Genomic DNA, 20,390 nt, shown 5'->3' with positions numbered 1-20,390 from the left:
ACACTGTCCTAGGACAGATACTAACAGTGGGAGTTAAGAACATGATCCTCCACGTGCAAACCTGCATCGCTGTGTCTGTGGGGTTCAGATCCTGACTACCAAAGAACACCTATGGCTCGGTGATGTTTAGGGTAGAAAGAAGACAAAAACTCCATTCTGTATGCGTTTGACACTCACATTTTCATACAAGGCTGCCAGGGTCTCTAGGTCAACCACAGAGTCATCCACGTTAAATATGGCTGTCGAAAGAAAAGAGAAAAAGGAGTAAGGTTTTGACTTGATCCCCACACCAATGTTCATCCCAGACCCAGCTTTCCCACAATATCGGCCTGCACTTCTTACATAGGTTCTGCCTGGCAGCTTGTTTCTGTTCCCCTTCCTTTCATTCCACGGGGGTTCATTTGAAAGCAAACCCAAAATTGTCCCTATGGTCGGCCTGAGTGTTAGCCCTGCGTTATTTAATTCTTCAGGCTTTGAGTCCTTTTCTGTCGTTTAATTTAGGCTCCACAGGAGAAGGGTTTGAGCTTTTAAACTAAATCAGTTTGGAGGTTGGAAGCACAATTTTAAATCTTTCTTCCCGGCTGGTAATTGAAGAGATTTAGCACTTAATGTAGAAGAATTGACTCTTGCCCATTACCAGGAAGGGAAAAAGAAGAAAAAAGGACAATGTTCGCAAATTAAATGAATTCAGGCATATGATTCCAGGCACCTTTCTGTGACCGCCGCAAACATCTTGTTTGGATTAAAAAGACAAGAAAGAATAATCATTGCATCAATAGCAAATTAAGATCATAGAAACCTCCCATGAGCCAGTATCAAGGTAAGTTTTTATTCCCATTTTTTTAAAATTAGGATTCTGCCTTCGGTCTGTATCTTAAATGAGTAATTTTGCTTATGATTTCATCTGTGGAGGTTCCTTCCCATACATGCTAGGATACACATGCAACAGATTTTTAAAAGCTCTAAAGGAATTGGCTATCAAAGTGTTTGAAATTGGCAGGGCCCACATCTTTAAATAATTATTCAAAACTAATAAGGTTTGTCCCCTCAGTGCTACCTCTCTTTCCTGACTTTACATTGTGAAATTAACCAGTGTGCTAGTAAATTTTCTCTGTGGCAGGCTAATTAATTTTATTAAACCAACCAGTGATGCTTGGGATGCCTTAAAGTTCTGCTCTCTAAGTCATTCGTTCCTTCCATTACACCAGGCTTCCCTGGAGAATGCAGAGAACGGGGTGAAGGGTAGGTTGCTTCTGAATTTTTTTTTTCCTCCTATCATTTAGACTCATATGTATGCATTCAAACATTTCAATAAAATTAGTTACCTGAGACTAAGGCACATCCCTACCCAGAACACCAAGAGGAATACTTAAAACCGCTTTGTGCCCACTTTCTCTAACTTAGACCCTCATTCACAAGTTATTTCTAGACTTGTGGATGGAAGGCGGGGGCAATTAGAAGATTACCGACAAGATTCTACCAAGGTACCCGGAAAGTCAGTGTGAACCCCGCCATCAAAAAAAAAAAAATGTGATTTGGGAAAAGAATGAAAGAACTTAGTGTCTCAGAACTGGTGTATTGTTTGTGGATATAATAGAGATTCACTAATTGGTCAGATGGACGATCTAAATGGCTGATGTTTTAAAAACAGGCAAATAGAAAAAGCCAGGAACAATGGCTCTTTTATATAAAGTCCAGCAACATGCTTTAAAAATTAGCTGATATGAATGAAGAAAAGGCACATATTTAAAGATAGATTTTAAAGGAAAGAGTGCTTAAAAAAAAATCAATGCACCCTGAGTACTGTATCTGAGCTTGGAGCATGAATCAAAAAATCTCTGTCACCAAGAAAGAAAGATCTGGGGTTTTTCCACCCCGAGTAAGTGCTTGGTTTGAAAGAGTTAGTCAACTTCGACCCCAGATACATGGTTCAGTGGTTTGTATTTCTGTGTACCAGGCAGCGAAAAGAAAATATGAAGATGGGATGGGGCCAGAAACAGGCGGGGTTCTGGAGACATTTATTCACTCATTCATCCTCCTAGGCCCCGAGTAATTATCTGTTGATTGCACACGAAAATCAGCTTTTCAGAAATTGCTTTCAAGGGCCATGACTATCTAAGACAAAAGTATTGAATCTTATGAAATTAATATCTTAGATTGAGGGATAAAAATAATAAATGCACAATTGCAGGTGGCAATAAACTTTAAAGGCAGTAAACTGGGCTGGGAAAATAGGTTAGTTGCAGCTTAGCATGCATGGATTCCTGGGTCTGATCCTTAGTGCCCCAACAAACAGGAAAAAAAAATAGCAGACAAACGTTTATAAGAGGACATAACATGATCATGAAAAGTTTTCTGAGGGAGATGACATGTAAGACTTAAAAAGGTCAACTTTGTGAATAACTTGGCAGGAAAATATTCCAGGGAGAGGTAACTGCAAAAGCCAGATTCTTCCGGAGTGGGACTGGGTGGGTGGGATGACGCTCATGAACAGACCTAACATTCTCCACTCTATGGGCTAATGTTATCAGTAGGTCGCTGGGACCTGAGGATAGCTATAAAACAGACCTGACACCATTCACCCCTCACTGAAGATACTGAGTGAGGCCATATGTGAGGTTGCCACAGCATATAAAATAGAAGCTCATGCCAGAACCTAAGAAAGGCCTATGATGATCATGACTTCAAATATGCATTGCTATGTGTTTACAAGCTTGCTAATCCTCTCTCTCAGCCTCTAAGAAGCTGAAGACTTGGGTCTACCAGGAATTCATGCTCTAAGTATAGCTTCCGGAATTCTTTGGTGTTTCAGGAGGTTTTTGCCAGAAAACCCTCTTGGATCTTCCCGTCAGAATCCATTGAGGTGTAACTCAAAAAGTTTTATTAACATGGCACATATAGACTCGGCCATCTCCAAGTTTTAAAGAATACCGTGTAAAGTATCTTAAAGGAAATTTAGTATATCCAGACCTATCGATATACCCTAATGCTTATTTCCAAGTTCAATCCTTCCCTCAGGCCATCCTTAATTATAGAACCAAAGTTAGTTAGTTTGCTAGCTGTTTAAGTCATGAGTGGAATGAGTGATTAAGTAACGAGTTAATCAGCTAGTTAGTTTGGCTGCTAGTTAGCTGTTGGCTTGTTTCTTTGCAATGCAGGAGACTGAACCTAGCGCCTAGCGCATGCTAAGCAAATGGCCTAACAAAGAGCTATAACCAACAGTTTCCTTTAACACACGCCTCAAGATTACTTGCTGTTTACAACACATCAGTTGCCTCTCTTTCAAATTTTGGATAAAGCCCTAATTCCTTGTCTTGTTTTAAAACTCATTCTGTCCTTTGTGTACTCTTGTAGTCCCATCTCCTCTACTTTCTCCTCCTCCTCATGTATCTCAGATGCAACTCCCCATCTCTTATCATACCTTGGGTTCCCCCCTTTCCACACCCTACCTACCAAGGCCCAGTACTCAGAAATTCCCTGCCCTGAAGGATACTCTTGAATTTCAGGGTAGAGGGCCCTTGGTCTACTACAGGACTTCGCTATATTTTAAATGGAATAGAGACAGTGTAATGATAAAAAGTGTAGCATGCCAAGTGTGCAATAGCTTCTCTCCTGCACTAGACTGGGAGAGCCCTGGAGTCAGGGATAGTTCCTTAGGCACCTTGACCACTCTTCCTGGGACGAAAGGGGTACAAACCAGTGTGGTGCGCGTCTGTGTGTGTGGGGGTGAGGGCAAGCGGGAGAAAGATGGAGGTGCTACAGTGTGTGGGGGTGAGGGCAAGCGGGAGAAAGATGGAGGTGCTACAGGGTTCCCACAGACTGAACCTCGCTGGTAAGAGGCAAGTTTCGGGATGAGGAGAGCTTTGGGTCTTGAAAATACAGAGGGACACTGAGGTGAAGATGGGCAAGACTTAGACAAATCAGAACATTTGAATTCAGTTTGCTTTGCTCCTTCTTAATCATTCTTTCAAAACCCTAGGTTTGTTCGATTGGGTTTCACAATCACCATGTTCAGTCACTCTCTCACTATAGGTAAACTGTAGTTCTCAATACTAAAAGACAAAAAGAATTTAATAAATGGTTTTCCAGTCATTAAAGTATGAATAAGACAGGTGCTGTTCCCATGATTCCACCTTCAGATAATTTTCTTTTTAAAAAAAAGTCACCTAGGCTAGGCGGTGGTGGCGCACACCTTTAATCCCAGCTCTCGGGAGGCAGAGGCAGGCGGATCTCTGTGAGTTCTAGGCCAGCCTGGTCTACAAGAGCTAGTGCCAGGACAGGCTCCAAAGCTACAGAGAAACCCTGTCTCGAAAAACTAAAAAAAAAAAAAAAAAAAAAAAAAAAAAAAAAAAAAAAGCACCTTAGAATAAAAATTTCCAGTTCAAGTTAACTGGTCTATTATTTCAGGCAGATTCCTGAATTCCATTTGTTAATCACAATTCATTAAAGCAAACTCTTGTCAGGCAAAGACAATTTCTAAACTTACAATAAATCCCAGGGAACACAAAATGAAAGGATATGGGACAGTGGAAGAAGGAGATGCAGACAGAGTCACGGAACCTTCTAGAAATGGCAAGTAATTCAGCTTGCAAAGCATTAACTAAAGGGACTGAGGAGCTGGGTCTGCACAATAGTGGAGGATGAGACCTTGCAGAATTAGAGCCGTGTTAAAGGGTCCACAATGCACTGATGAGCACCAGGTGCTGCTGGGCAGTACTGTGCTGAGGAATCTACTGGACGGGCCAGCATTTGGAGAGTTTAGCACCTAATGCAGTGACTAAGGTGTGAAAAACCTGAAGGGCACAGACAGAAAGGACAGGGAAGTGGGCGAGGCACTCTCTGGTGTTACTCTTGATTCTGGAGACTCAGGGAACTGGGAGGTGAAACCATACTGAGACTTTAGAAGAACCCCCGTGCTATCCCCATAGAAGTCGGCAAAACAGATCTTTCTCCAGGGCCCATGGGCGGGGTGGGGGTTATCAGAAGAAAGGGAATGCTAAAGAATAACGAATATAAAGAGCTTGGCCCTATTGACATGTTTCCAGTAAAGCCTCATGTTAACTAGGTATAGAACTATAGGTTAACTATGATTAAAATAAAATCTGAAGACAGAGGAAGCAGTCTCAAGAGATTATCTGGTTGATCCTGAGATCTTTCTATTTTTCCTTCCTATTGTACACCCACGAAAGGAAGGCTTGGCCACAGCTCTAAAACCTAAAACCTCTAGGCCTCTGCGGAGAGCTGTCATCCATAGACATAATTCAGTTTCCTATTCACCAAATGTAGTCTAGGTGCTGATGGGGGGGTGCTGGCAGGTGGGTGGGTGGCAGGATCCGTATGTCAGAGATTTCTTAAAATACAAAATCAATAAATGACCCAATCACTCACGCAAGCATCTATATCCAACTTAGAAGCCATTACACGAACTTAGTTAATTAGTTAAGTGATGACCACAGTCCTTGGTTAAAACATTTGTGGAATTCCCTAGAATCAGATTGCTTCTTCCTCCATTTTCTACTAGCAAATATGTATCCTTGACTACAGACATAGGGTAACAGTAAAGGGCTCGCCTGGCGCGTGCGAGGCCACGGGATCACTCGGTAGTACCACAAAACAAGAACAACAAACAGCAAATACATGAAGAAACAAACAAACAAACACACTCCTCTCTCTTTCTCTCTGTCATTTGCCTGTCTCAAAAGTAGGTGTTCAACTTTCACCTTACAAACCGAATCAAGACTGACTGCCCGCACAAGTCTCTAGCCAGCCGCAGAGCTACGAGACAGTAATCCCAAGTAACCATAGCTCCGGTTCCATCTGCAAAGGGCTCATTATTCCAACACTCCTGCAGACGGTGTCAGAAAGGTGAAGTGTCAAATCCACAAAGGGGAGACCCCAGCAGTTCTGGGCTACTGCCATATCAATCATGGCTGGTGGCTTTTACTTTTATCTCCCTCCCTCCTCAGTTGTCCCCGCCTCACACTGTCAGTTCGGGTAGAATATTTCACCTACACCTCACAATATGTCAAAAGGAAGGAGACACACGCTGTGAAAAGCTGGTAATTTTATTGGGTTTCTTTCCCTTTAAAAAATCCGTTCCTTGGTCAAGTCTGGTTTCTGGGCTTCTTTTTTTCGCAGGGAAATTGAGGCAAACATTTTTATGTGGTCCTCTGGTGCCTGCTCTGTGCTCCCAGGATTATATACACAAGGATCATTAGAGTGGTGTTTCGCCCATTAAGATATAATAACCGTCAGCAGGGACAAAAAACAGGCCGGTATCACAAATTCAAACTAACAGGCACACATAAAAACTATGCGCCTGCTTGAGGCACATGCGCAGGTCAGGGTCTTACAACAGGCAAATCCCTCACTGGCTCTACTGTTGGGGAAGGAGAAAGAACCTACAAGTTCTCTCAGCCCTCCAGAGCTCTCTCTCTGAGGGTACCATGTCTAAATCAACAGTGTGCTTGCTGTTTGGAAGATGTGTTATTAGGAGAACACAGTAAAACAAGAAGAGAGACTTCTCACAAGAATGCTTGTTCTTGGGTTTTCTTTTGGTGATGCTGGAGTTTGCCCATGCTTACAAGTATTCTATCTACTACTGAGATATGTTTCCGGCTTGGGAGATGTTCATTTTGACTGAAGAATCATCTCCACGCAAGAGCTTTGGGAGAGAGATGACACATGCCTTTCATATAGACTAGCCAAGGAAAGTCTGGTTATCCAAAGGACAGAGATGCCACGGACAGATAGGTTTGTAAAATAATTCTTATGCAGCCCACTTTATTTCTTTGTATAATCATTTGTATTAATTAAGTAGCTGACAAGATTACCTTGTACAGGGTGGCCTGTCACAAGCACAAATGACTTAGATCTTTTATCAGCTGGAAAAGGAAAGACTGACAAAGTAAGTTGCCTCTGTTAGTGAGCATGGTTTTGTTGGCAGTGCTAACTGCTAAGCGACCAATATAAAACTTTGTCGTTTTCCCCAAATTACTCAATTTCTTTTTTAGTGATTAAGAAAAGTCACTGGTGAATAAAAGAGAAAAGAATGAGAAATCGATACAGAAGAATTTGGATTTTGAAAACTCTGTATACCTCTCCCAAAAAATTGCAAAAAAAATATTACTCTCTCAGGCTCAACCAAAGAAAAGTGAAGTATGATGGGATTCGAGGGAGGGCAGTGACAGAATCTGAGTACTGAAGAGAAGAAAAGGTCTTCTCACAGCCTTGTTTACCAACGACAGAAGCCACCACTGTAAGGGAGGTGGGAGTCCATATGGTAAGAGGAAGGGATGGGGTAGCAGAGAGGAGTGTGGAAGAATGATTCTGAGGTGAGACCTCCTGCCCCCAATGAAGAGCCCGGCGACAAGTCTCTTTTCTTCACAGTAGCAAAGTTCCTCTGGACCCTTTCCTCAGGCTGTCTCACCCCCACCCCTAGCCCAAGTCACCGTGTTTCTCCTCCCTCTGGGCACCCAGCGAGCCTGTGCAGACACAGATCCACACAGACCCTTGCTTGATGCTAATATCCCAATAAGATGCTCCAGGGCGCCCACCAGAAAGGAGCTTAAAGAAAGCTCTGTCCATAGCATTAGAGGGTAGGGACAGTGGGCGGACTTTCCTGAGGATTTGCAGTCAATGATTACTTCAAGCTTCCTCTGTGTGAGCGTTGCTCAAAGTGTTTCACATCAAACTGAAGAAGGCGATGCTGCCGCCTGGGTTTTATGAGTGATAAAAGTGAGGGAGGACATCACTCCGCTGGATTCCTCAAGTTCTATCCTGCACTCATTGACTACCCTCCAGTGAGGTAGAAATTTACTGGAGCAAGACGACACCTTCCACTCTTTATGACTACAACCTTTACCACTGGGAAAGACATTTAAAAAACAAACAGGGTAACCTAAAAACAGACTAAATGCCCCTAAGATAATGAACCACCAACCAGCAGACAGAAGGCTACAGAGGAACCTTGTGTTCTGAATGGCACTACATGCTTTTATACAAATAAAGGTGTCTGACGGGAATCTCAGGCGGCGTATGTTATAAAAATCAATATATATATATATATATATATATACATACACATATATATATCATCCATATTCACTAATATTTTACTATTTCCAGTGCTAATTTTAACAATTCAGTTTCTCTAACGCAATGACCTAATGTCAATATTTTCATAACTTAATGTCAATCTTTCCATAACTGAAGCTATTCTGGAGAATCTGTGCTCCAGCTGAGCTCCCTTCCACAGAATTTCCAGGAGGGAGGAAGTGAGAGTTTGAAAAGGCTTTATCTGAAATAAAATACATAGAAATGACTGGGATTCTTATATTTCATGTCAAAATTTACTAAAAGGGGGAGCAAAAACACATTGAAAAATAAACATGGAGTTACCTCCAGATACCGAAAGAATAAGTAATATCAAGGGAATGTAATTTCCAGTTTTTACTGCACTTCTGAATGCCTGGCAGAGTGTAACAGTAGCTGACGAAGACCTTAATTTAGGCTCTGTTGGAATGAGAGGCAAGTGTGAAAGACACAGTAAATATGGGCAGTCCTGGGAAAGTGGAAATGGTCACCAAAGGGAGTTTTTTTTAGCTCATCTACCCTGAAACCTCAAAATCATTCAATCTTATAACACAAAAGTCCCAACTTTCCCCTAAGCTCAGGCATGTACCATGCCCCAAGATACCATCCTGTAGCTACAATTAGAATTGTCCATGGTTCAAACCTCAAAGAAGGGCACAGAGTGTAGAATTCACAAAACTTCCCTGCCTGCATCCCCTCTATTCTCTGGAGGGCGGTGGAATGAGAAACAGTTTGGGTTAAGCTGCTTCTGGCCCTCCATTCGTTCTGCTCTTTTAAGCCAAATTACATTCCTGGCAGATTGGACGGTCTCAGCAGATTGCCTGAAGGAAAAGTATAAAGAGGGACCGGCCTCCACTTTCTGACTCCATCCTGCTATTGAAGGAATGGATAATGGCTTAGAAGGAGGCAGGTGAGGGCAGCCCCACTGCTGAGGTGTGTCAGACTCTGTGGGACGAAAGAAAAGGTAGGGAAGACCATTTACTTTTCCTAATTTTCTAAATTGGCCTCTATCAGTGCTTAATGAGTTGATTGGCACTGGCCTTGTCATGTGGTTTGTATGCCATCATGTCCACAAGTCACTTATGGTGGGTAAGCTCCTGCAATACGTGATAGCTGCACTATTTTTGCTTTCAGTAGGTCACGATCTGGGTTGGGGAGAACAATGTAAATGAAGTTCATTTTTAAATTCGAATGTCTATTTTTAATTAAACTTCCCAATGTAAACAAGTTGGCTTTGAGGTTCCTGTAGAGAAGCCCTACACTGACGGTAAGACGATGGTGGAGACTTTGTCTTTATTGTCCACGGAACCGAGTAAAAAGGACAATCAAAGCATGTTTGCCAAGGAACTATATGCCATAAACCTTGCAGAAGTTTCCACCTTTCCATCACAATTGTATCCAAATGAGAATTGGAAGCCATCAAAATTAGCAAGGCATTTAAAATCTTGTGAATCTCATTTGAATTGGGATCGTCTAGGCTTCAGAATGTGGGTGCTAGCTCTGCCATGCATTGTGTAGCATACATATTAGAAGGTACACTTTGACAACTGTGCTCTAAAACACCAGATGGGGAGGGTTCTCAGCAAGGATGATTTGGAGACTGAAAACCTTTGGAGCAGAGATTCTTATGCTACGGTGACATTTTTCTCAGGGAAGTCTTCAATGACCTATGGTGTATGTATACCCAATGCCCAGTCAGATTCATTTTTGAAAACTCCCCTTAGTACTGACATGGATTTCTGTAACTTATTAGAGCAAAGCAACAAGGTCTGGTGGGTGGGTACTGTGGGATGTAGGTTCCAGGCTGGGAGCCTCCCTTAAGTGGCCTTCCATTCTCACGCTGAGACTGACACAGAGAGGCTACGACACAATGCAGCTGAACCCTCTGACCAGACCAGTAGGAACGCGAATGAAAAATGTTTTATTTTGGTATTAGATTAAATATTATAAATATAAGTTCAGAGTGTGCGGGAAATTCCTAATGAGTGCCAGGAGGCTTCTGGCACCTAGTCCATTGCAAGGCATATGGAGGTTTGTATCAAGAATGGTCAACAGCAATTTTCCATCTCCCCTGGGACGAGAATAAGAGGAAATTACTAACAGGGAATGAAAACACTAATTTGCAATCATGTAGGCAGTCACTCTGTCCACACATGCCAAATGCTTCTAAATATAAGTCATCCCGTCCTATGATGGAAAGCCAGGGGTAAGTAAATCAGTGATTCACTATATCTTGGGTGAAACACAGGCTTTCTGGAACTTCTTTTGAAACCATTTCCCTTGCAATCACTCCTGTAGCCACTCTGGTCGAGACTTCAGCAAGTATGCTACTTTAGTAGAGAAAAGCCCAGACTTACCCTTCGGAGGGTGTTGTGTGTGTAGCCTAGCCCTACTCCTTTACCCCCGAGGGTAGCATTTTCATGGTCCTCCAGATGCTAGCTTGAACAGCTCCAGTGAAGGGATGCTAAAATCCTCTAACACAGAACTTATTTCTCCTTGAAGTTGCTTTTGCTGCTAGACCTCTGGTTTGTCTTTCATGTTCTCCCTTTATTGCCTAAGGTGTATCCCAGATTCTGTTTCCATCCTCCCTGTAGCTGTTACTACTAGCTATAACTACTCTCTCTAAATACCCCACGTCCATGTTTTTCCTCTTTTACTTTAATGTGTGTGTCAGCCTTGGTTCTGAGCTTCATTGTTTATCCTCTAAGATCACGCAGGCTCTAATAGATTTATCCACCTGACCTGCATCATTTATCCTCTGAGGTCACACAGGCTTTAATCCGACCTTTCTCATTTATCTAAGGTCACACAGTTTCTAATCTGACCTTCACATTTATCCTCTGAGGCCACACAGTCTCTTATAGATTTACCCACATAAACTAGATGCTTTTCTTTCAATTCTGACCAGATACAAAGAAGGAAGGATTTATTTGGGTCACAGGTTCAGAGGGTTCATCCATAGATGTTGGTTGGCCCCATAGACTTGGGCAGAAGATTGTCGCAACACACATGTGACAAAACTGTACTTCAGTTCCTAATGGACAGGAAGCAGAATGAAGGGGGAGATGGGAGAGGCCAGAAGAAGAAAAAAGCCCTCAACAACATGACAAGTCAGAGCCCTCACGAGCTGGTTGTCTCTGCAGATGCTATCATGGACTTGTTCAGAAGCGTGCCTCATACCTTAGGTGTCTCTTAATCCAATCAGGATGGCAACCACAGTTAACTATCACCATAACCATCTTCATTTATTCACTCAACAAGCCCTTAATGATAACCATGTGGATGCCAGGCACAAACAGGAGGTTTCTGGGGTTTGCATCTGTGGACACTCTCCTTCTTGGAGTTTACATCTTTAGAGTATATGCAAATGACAGAAAAACAGATGTGCAAACCAAACAATATATTGAGCCCTGTGTAAAGCTAAAAATAACACACGGTGAGAAAGTAGAAGAACAAATCTGAGAGCAAATAACAAGGATGGACAAGGTTGTACCTTTGATACTTGGCATTGCAGATAGGAAGATGGGTAGGTAGAAGATAGATAGACAGACAGACAGACAGAAAGACAGAGTTATAATCTCAGCAGGACAGCTATCATTTGAAAATAGGAACCCTGAAGTGCTTCTAGAGGCCGACAGGTCCCTCTGCTGGCAAGCTGAAGAGTACATTTCTCAGGAATTAAGTGTTTCATTTTCAGAGTTTGTCTATGCTTATTTCTTTGTGCTTCTACCATCATCTACCTGCCCCTTACTCAAAATATGTTTCTTGTGTTTCTGTGCACGTGCTGGAGTACAGATCACATCTTACTCAGGAAATGGCATGAATATACATAACATCGAGTGGAGACGAGGATATGGATGGAACAATGAGCAAGCACGGCCACTGTTTTACGTACAACAGGCTTTATTCAGTTCCTTTTGCGTATGTCCTGGTGAGTATGACAGATTGCCACATGGATAAGGGTCATTTTGAGTCATGTGATACTGCAGTTAACCAACTCAGAATCATAAACCTTTTCACGGCATTACGGCCCCCCTGGCCTGACTATTCATTGTGAGGTGAACAAGATCGTAGCTGGCTTGGACCTTTCCAATGCTGTAGTTGAGAAGATGCTTAGGTGCAATAAATGTGAGCTTTTAGGTACTGGATTTCAGGTTATATACACTATTTCCTGAGACTTTGAAAAGGACAAGTTAACATCTTTATTCTTGGCACCCTGACAAATATGATTTTATGTCTAGGAGGTGAAAAGGATATGCTCTTAACTGACCGTGTTGCCAGTGAGGGTTTGTCTAGCTGTGAGTTTGATGCCTCCCATCAGATCTTGCTCCAGTTCCCTCACGTGAACGTTAATGTCTCCGGCTCCATCAGCCTGAGGAATCTGTTCAACAGGACAACAGCACAGGGCCAAGCAAATTCCATTCACAATCAGACTTGGATTCAGAATGACATCTCATTCAGAAACCAGTGTCAGTCAAGGACTCTACAGGAATAATTTAATAACATAGCTTCTGGTTATGTTGCTGTATTCATCAGGTATATATTATTACATGAAGAAATGACATGGAGATTAGTGTTTTAGAACTTAGGAGCCAACTGTGTAGAGCATAACTGTCTTAGTTAGGGTTTCTATTGCTGTGAAGAGACACCATGACAACAGCAACTCTTACAAGGAAAAAATTTAATTGAGGAGGCTCGCTTACAGTTTCAGAGGTTCAGTCCATTATCATCATGATGGGGAGCATGGTGGCATGCAGGCAGACATGGTGCCAGAGTAGGAGCTGAGAGTCTTACATTTTGCAGGCAACAGGAAGTTGACCCTGGGTAGTAAACTGAGCATAGGAAACCTCAAAGCCCACCCCCACAGTGACACACTTCCTCCAACAAGGCCATACCCACTCCAACAAAGCCTCCTAATAGTGCCACTCACTATGAGATTATGAGGGCCAATGACATCCAAATCTACCACAGTAACATAGGAGTTTGAGGCAGAGAAAAGTTTATAATCATACACATAAGATATATAATTCTGTGATGCTATGGTTAGGGTTTTAAATGATGAAATGAGAGATCAGGTTTGCTTCACATACACAATGTTCTTGACCAGAGTAGCAAAGGTTCAGACGAACTAAAATCTTGCTCACTTCACAATGACTATCAGTCCAATGGGACTGTAATGCCATGGAAAAGTGTATGGTCCTGAGTTGGTAACTGCTACATCACATGACTCAAATGCCCCTTATCTATATGACAATCTGCCATACTCAGTGACACATACGTAAAAGGAACTGAACAATGTTTCAGGTGATGTTGAAAGTTGGAAAATTCATATCCACATTATTAGATTAAAATCTCATCTCCCAGGGATTTACCAAGAGCGTGAGAAGCACAAGTTAAAAGCAAAACTCTTATACCACAGTTGGTGAACTTTCTCATTCCAAGGATTATATGGTAGTTTCTCATCAAAAGACTATCAAATCCTGATCTAAAGTTTCTTCTAAAAGGTTCTAAAGCCAATGAAAACTTTTAATCTCAATAGTAGGCCTTTCAAACACCAGAAGGTGCTTGAAACTGTTCCAAACTGCCATCAGCTATAATATTGTTCAAGTTTAATATTCATACTTACATGCTTGGTTCTAATATTAAGTCAAAAATATTTGTTTAGGTCAGCCTATTTGAATACTCTGTGACTGTCATTTACTTAAAATGTTTTATTATCTTTAATAAACCCAATTGTTTTGTAATGTAGAAAAATTTCAATCTTCTACCAAATCCATTTTGAAAGGAAAAGTAGTGTAAGAAAAGGACTTGCGTGTCTTTAGGAACCTTCTCCTGAGTAGCAGCAGAGACAAATGACTTTGAGCAACAGGGGCTAACACCTTAAGGAAAGGGTTGCTTCAGAATGCTTGTGCCATTAAACCCATGCTCCACTATACCAAAACCCCTTCATGTTATAAGTGGAACATCTAAGTACAGGTTTACATTTAGTTGATGGATAAATAAAGGGAATATTGTTTTAATGTAAAATACAAAAGGCATGATGCCTTTTGGTCTACCTTTTATTTATATACATTTCTTGTATACAAATAAAACTTATTAGTTTTAAAATTATAATAAAAGGGGGCTATAGAGATTGCTCAGTGGTTAAGGGCACTTGTTGCTTTTGCAGAGAACCTGGACTCAGTTCCCAGAACCAACATGGTGATTAACAATAACTATAACTCCATTCCGGTAAGACTAATGTTTTCTTGATTCACCCAGGTATTGCATATGTATGGTGCACAGGCATACAGGCATATAGAACATCCATACACACAAAATAAAAATAAACAAATCTTTTAAAGCTTTCTCTAAGAAGCATTTTATTTAGTAAGTCATCTTTCTAGGCTTCAGGTTCTGGAGATTATTTTTATTCATATGCCTTTCTGGGGAACTAATATGAAAGACAAAATTTTTAATATAGAAATCAAGGTGGGATTTTTCTCCCTTCTCTTAATTCAAGTTTTTTGTAGCCAGTCTATGCATCAGTCTCTTTAGATGCTCTTATTTAAAAAGGCACCAAAGATAACAAAGTGAAATGCTATCATTTGAAGAAGGAAGTGTGTGCATGTGTGTGCATGTGTGTGTGTACAGGGGGGCAATGGCAAAAATCAAGTGGTTACTATATGTTTTCCTATATAGGCATATTCAATCTAAAGAATAAGAAATGATTGAATCCATACATCAAATATCTTGTATATTAATGAAGGAATAAGCCTAGACAAAAATCCTCAGTGCCTACTAACCTCATGATCCACTCAATACTAACTTTGAAGAAATCATGTAAATATAACATCTGGCATGTACAGCATCTATGAAGAATTCCTCTTTTACCTACTGTAAATCTAGACCAAACCAACACTGCACAGGAAACACAGAGGATAGATGAATGTGAGAGATAAAACATGCTAGGGTGATTGGCAAAACTGGCAAAATATCGAAGTGGGAAACTGTAAGACAAGTGAGTGGGTTTCCTCAACAAATAAACTGCCAAGGTAACACTCAAAATGAAAATAGGGAGCAGCATTGTTTGTCATAGCCAGAACCTGGAAACAATCTAAATGCCCCTCAACTGAAGAATGTATAAGGAAAATGTGGTACATTTACACAATGGAGTACTACACAGCAGAAAAAAAATAACGACATCTTGAATTTTGCAGGCAAATGGATGGAGCTAGAAAACATTATTTTGAGTGAGGTAACCCAGACACAGAAAGACAATTATTATAAGTGGTTTTTAAACATAAAGCAAAGAAAACCAGCCCACAAATCACAGTCCCAGAGAACCTAGACAACAATGAGGACCCTAAGAGAGACATACATGAATCTAATATACATGAGAAGTAGAAAAAGACAAGATCTCCTGAGTAAATTGGGAGCATGGAGATCTTGGGGGAGGGTCAAAGGGGGAAGGAGAGAGGCAGGAAGGGGAGCAGAGAAAAATGTAGATTTCAATAAAAATAGTAATAATAAATAAAGATACTGAAAAATTTGTTAATCAATTTCAAGACAAGAGAATGGTGATACAGTTGTATTTTGGGACAATCCCTTCATCTTTTATTGGTAGTACTAATGGTTTTGCAAGATAAGTTACAAAATGGCTGAGACATGTTTTTCATAACTATCTAGCTAGTAGAGGGACTGCCTATATCAAACGAAAGTAACAACGGATGTTTAACTGGATGTCAGTTACCAGACAGTCTAACTTTTAGGTGTTTTGGAAAATTTTCACAACAGAATGTTCAGAGAGATTTCAGAGGAGGACTGTTAGAAGAGAGTAGAAAGTGGACTAGCTGGAAATGCAGGATGGATGATGTAGGCAACAGGGGAGAAATAAGACATACCTCATATACCCATACAAAAATGTCAAGATGAAGCTGCACTCGGATAGAATTAGCATGCATGGAAAGCTATGGAGAACTTGAAGGCTAGAGGGAAATGACAGGAAGGACTTACCCTGCTGGATGTCTTTCATTTCTAAATGTAAACTAGATATCAAGATTCCCACAGTTTGAGATCGTTTTCCATCCAATAACTTGATGATCTATAATTTTAAAGTAAAAAGAGAAAAATACAAGCTCAAATGATCATGCAATCCTTCAGGAAAAAAAAACACCAAGACTTTAAGACTTTTCGATATATTGATGCACTAAGGGAAAATATTGACAGTATCACAGGCACTCGACTTAATGCTTAAATTCAAAGTAGCATATCTACATTACAATCCAAAAATAAAAAAAAATGCCATGCAGAATTCATCTGGTCTAACACAAACATCAAACATCTTTAGATTATTTTACTCTGATTTTTTCTTTTATGTTTTAAAATAATTTGCTTTACCATATAGACCAGATTGGTCTAGGACTTATAACCTTTTGCCTCAGCCTCCTGAGAGGAGAGGTTAAAAGGAATGTGCCACCACTCCTGGCTACTTTGCCCTTTTCAAACACAAGGGGCCAAGAGAACAAGACTTGGATTCCGGCTGCTGCTAGGTAAAAGCAAGCTATCTCAGCTAACCCACCACCATTATTCAGGCTGCCACAGGGGTGGGATGGATGTTATCACAGAAAGCCTTCCTTGGTTAGAGAGTGTTACCTGTCACTGAGCTCACAGGTTATGTTTCTTCTGATGTTGGTTTTGCTCCCCAAACAGGGAAGGAGACAAATTAGAGTATTTTTAGGCTTTGCCCCTACATATGTACTAAATTCTCTTTATGCTTCTAACGAGACCCTCATCCATATCTCTAAGTTTTTACTTATCCACTCTTTCGTTGTAGAATGAATCAGATCCCCCTTCAAGAATAGACAAAAATGGAAAGAATACAATGAATACACAATTATATGACTCAGAGCCTCTTTGTTGAACATTATTTTTTCTCAGTTTTGAAAGCTTCATTCTATTTGATTTTGGATTATTACCATAGAAATCCCACAGAAGAAACACACTATATTAAAAACCCTCAAGTATATACAATAGTATGACTCATACTGCTAACTACATGTCTATCATTCTACATCCTATCTCTGAAACCTTTTTTATCTTGAATGACAACCTCCCAATACTTCCATCCCCCATCAAAAATCACATTCTTCACCATTGAGGGTGTATTAATTAGTTGGCTAAATATGGTGGTTTGAATAGGAATGCCCCCATAGACTCAAATATTTGAATTTTTGATAGAGAGTAACGCTACTTGAAAGAGATTAGGAGGTGTGGCCTTGTTGGAGGAAGCTGGGGTTTCAAATGCTCAAGCCAGGGCCAGAGTCTTGCTCTCTTTCTGCTGCCTGCCTACCCAGATGTAAAACTCTCAACTATCTCTTCAGCACCATGTCTACCTGACAGCTGCCATTCTTCCTGCCTCAATGCTAATGAACTGATCCTTTGAAACTGTAAGCCAGTCCCAATTTAATGCTTTCCTTTATTAAGTGATGCTATGGTCACAGTGTCTCTTCATAGCAATAGAACAATGATAAAGATATTAACTAATTAGTTTGCTAATTAACTGATTAATTTGTCTTGCCTAGAACTAGATAGATCCTCTACTACTATATTAATTGAGGTTGTGACACTGAGCACCAATGACTTGTTCTTGATTTCAGTGACAAAAGTTTCAGTTGTTCACCATTGGTTAGGATGTATCTTCAAGCTTTAAAAACATAATCTTTATTATGCTCAAGCAATCTCCTTCCTTTTGTTATCAGTTCAGTAAGCCTTTTTTTTTAAATCACAAAATGTGTTGTGCTAGTTAGTTTTTTTTTTTTTTTTTTTTGGACAATGTAACACTTTTAAATTCAGTTTAGAAAGAAGAACTCAGTTCAGAAAATGCCTCCATCAAATTGACCTGTAGTCAAGAATACAGGAAACTTTCTTGATTATTGATTGATGAGGAAGGGCCTAGCCCAGTGCTAACCTTTAACAGGTGGTCCTAAGTTGTACAAGAAAGCAACCTTAGCAAGCCATGAGGAGAAAGCTAGTAAGCAGCATTCCTCTGTGATCCCTGCTTCAGTTCCTCCCTCTGGGTTTCTACCTTGACTCCCTATCCTGACTTTCTTTGGTGATGCACTGGTAGCTTTTGGTCATGGTGTTTTATCACAGCAATAAAACCCTAACACTGATGTCAAACTTTGTCAAGTGTTCTTCCTATGTTTTTTGAGACGAACATGTGATCTTTATTCTTTGCTTTGTTAATGTATCTGAATCACACACACACAAATCTTCAGGCATACACACAAATACATATGGAGGGAGGGAGAAAGAGAGAGGAGAGAGAGAAAGAGACAGACAGAGAGAGAGAGAGAGAGAGAGAGAGAGATCAAGCACCAGCCATTTGAGCATCATAGTGGTAAGCCCTGTGTTATTATAACATATGATCTGTCTAATGCCATCTTGGATTTGGCTTGCTAGTATTTTGTTGGTGGTATTCATCTATATTAACCAGGGTCAATGCTGTTTTTCATTTCTTACAGTGTTTTTGGTATCAGAGAAATCCTCACTTCATAAAAATAAATCTATCTTCAAGGGTTCCAATTTCAGATTTTTGAAGAGTTTAAGAAACAATGTCCTGGACTTTTTCAAGCGTTTGGCAGACTTGTCCACTGTTTTCCTTTCTGAGAGATGCTGGAGTTCTGGATCAATTCTCCGTGATAGCTGGTTAGACTTTCTGTTTCCTAATGATACTGCCTAGGTGGTTTACAAGTTTGTAGGAATTGGTCCATGTCATCCAGGTTACTCAAATTTTTGGCATATCAAATATGTGTGTGTATATATATATATTTCACATTGGTTTCTTATATTTGTTCTTTCTGTGGTGTCAGTTATAAAGTCTGTGCTTTTGTTTTTGATTTCACATATTTGGAGCGACTTTCTCTTTTCATTTAAAGATGTGTCAGCTTTGTTTATCATGAAAAAAGCAGTTTCAAATATTTTTGGCATGTTTCCAATACTTCTGTTATGTACTCATGTTCAAATGCTTACTACTTCACCCTTCTGTGGACTCTGGTCTTAGTTTGTTCAAGTCACACAGTATATGGAGTGATATTGTTAGGATATTTTTCATTGCACTCGTTCATCCCTATAAACCTTTCGTTAGTGCTATTTTGGTATCGTGTAAGGTTCAGTACGCTGTGTTTTGTTTTTGCTTATCTCAAGCAACCTTTCTATTTTCCTTTGAGTTTCTTCTTTAACTCACCGGTTGCTCAGAAGCGTGTTGTTTAACTCCAACTTATTTCTGATTTTTCTAGTTTTCCTTCTTCTATTACTGCCAGTTTCATTTCATTGCTGTCACAAAAGCTACTTGGTATGGCTTCAACATCTCAAATTTGTTGAGATTTATTTTGTGACATAAAATTCTCTCAACCCTGGACAATGTTCCAATTGAAAAGAATGTATGCCCCATTCCTGTCAGTAGAATGTATTGTAGAATCACCCCTGGGCATCCACAGGGAACTGATACCAGGGCCATCACAAATACTCAAACCTACCAATGCTCTAGCCTTTTACTGGATTCTTAGCAATTACTTATACTGCCATTGTAATATAAATTGCACATAGATCTTTGTTATACAGTATTGTTCTGGGTATAATGGCAAGAAATACATTGGCTTATGTTCAACGCAACTATCAGTCCAACTAGGTGAACAAAAGGCAAATAAAACTGTGCTCTATCATTTCAGGAGAGACTAAGGATGGAAAAAGTCTACAGTAGACCATTCCAACCTGTCACCCCGTGCACAGGGGCCCAGCACAGTATCTGCCATTCAAGCTTTGCTTTCTGGTTCTTCTGGGGTTAAAGTTCAGTTTATTTCATATGGTTGGCACTGATGTTTTGCATGTGCATAGTTATAAGTATGATATTTTTTGGTGGGTTGGCTATTTTATCACTACCTACTATCTGTCTTTTGTAACAGTTTTTTGACTTAACGTCTATTTCTAGAGTCATACTTTATATGATCATTTGGCTTCCGTTTTTTTCTTAGCTAAGGATTTTTCAGTTTTACTGATCTTTAAAAGAGTAATACTTAAGTCGTCTTTTTCTATACTTTTTCACTCCCATGCCCTAAGTGTGTTCCTATGTCTGAAGTAGATCTCTGTGGAAAGCATACTGCTCAGCTTTTTATCTTGTTGACTCTATCAGCAACTCTGTCTTCTGATTGAGAAAACTCATCTATTTCCATTTAAAGTCCTTGTTGATAGAGACTTACTGGGCCCATTTGTTAACCTCTTTGGTTTTGTAACTTGTCACCCTTTTCTTCTCAGAC

General features: G+C 40.3%; 1 protein-coding gene across 5 annotated transcripts in view; it reads right to left on the bottom strand.

Moving 5' to 3' along the window:
- Positions 1-20,390, bottom strand: part of Fmn1 (formin 1) — a 368,593-nt gene that overhangs the window by 130,709 nt on the left and 217,494 nt on the right. For all 5 annotated transcript variants that reach the window (XM_041678896.1, XM_041678897.1, XM_041678900.1 and 2 more), the window contains 2 exons: positions 16,090-16,177; positions 178-239 (listed from right to left, as the gene is read on the bottom strand). In XM_041678896.1, the coding sequence (XP_041534830.1) occupies positions 178-239; positions 16,090-16,177 (150 nt within the window). The remainder of the gene's footprint in view (positions 1-177; positions 240-16,089; positions 16,178-20,390) is intronic.

Source organism: Microtus oregoni, unplaced genomic scaffold (assembly GCF_018167655.1).
Source record: "Microtus oregoni isolate MIOR12 unplaced genomic scaffold, Mior012 000031F_ref0000149, whole genome shotgun sequence".
Lineage (NCBI taxonomy): Eukaryota > Metazoa > Chordata > Mammalia > Rodentia > Cricetidae > Microtus > Microtus oregoni.
Note: the sequence above shows the minus strand (reverse complement) of the source record. Positions and strands in the feature narration are given on the sequence as shown.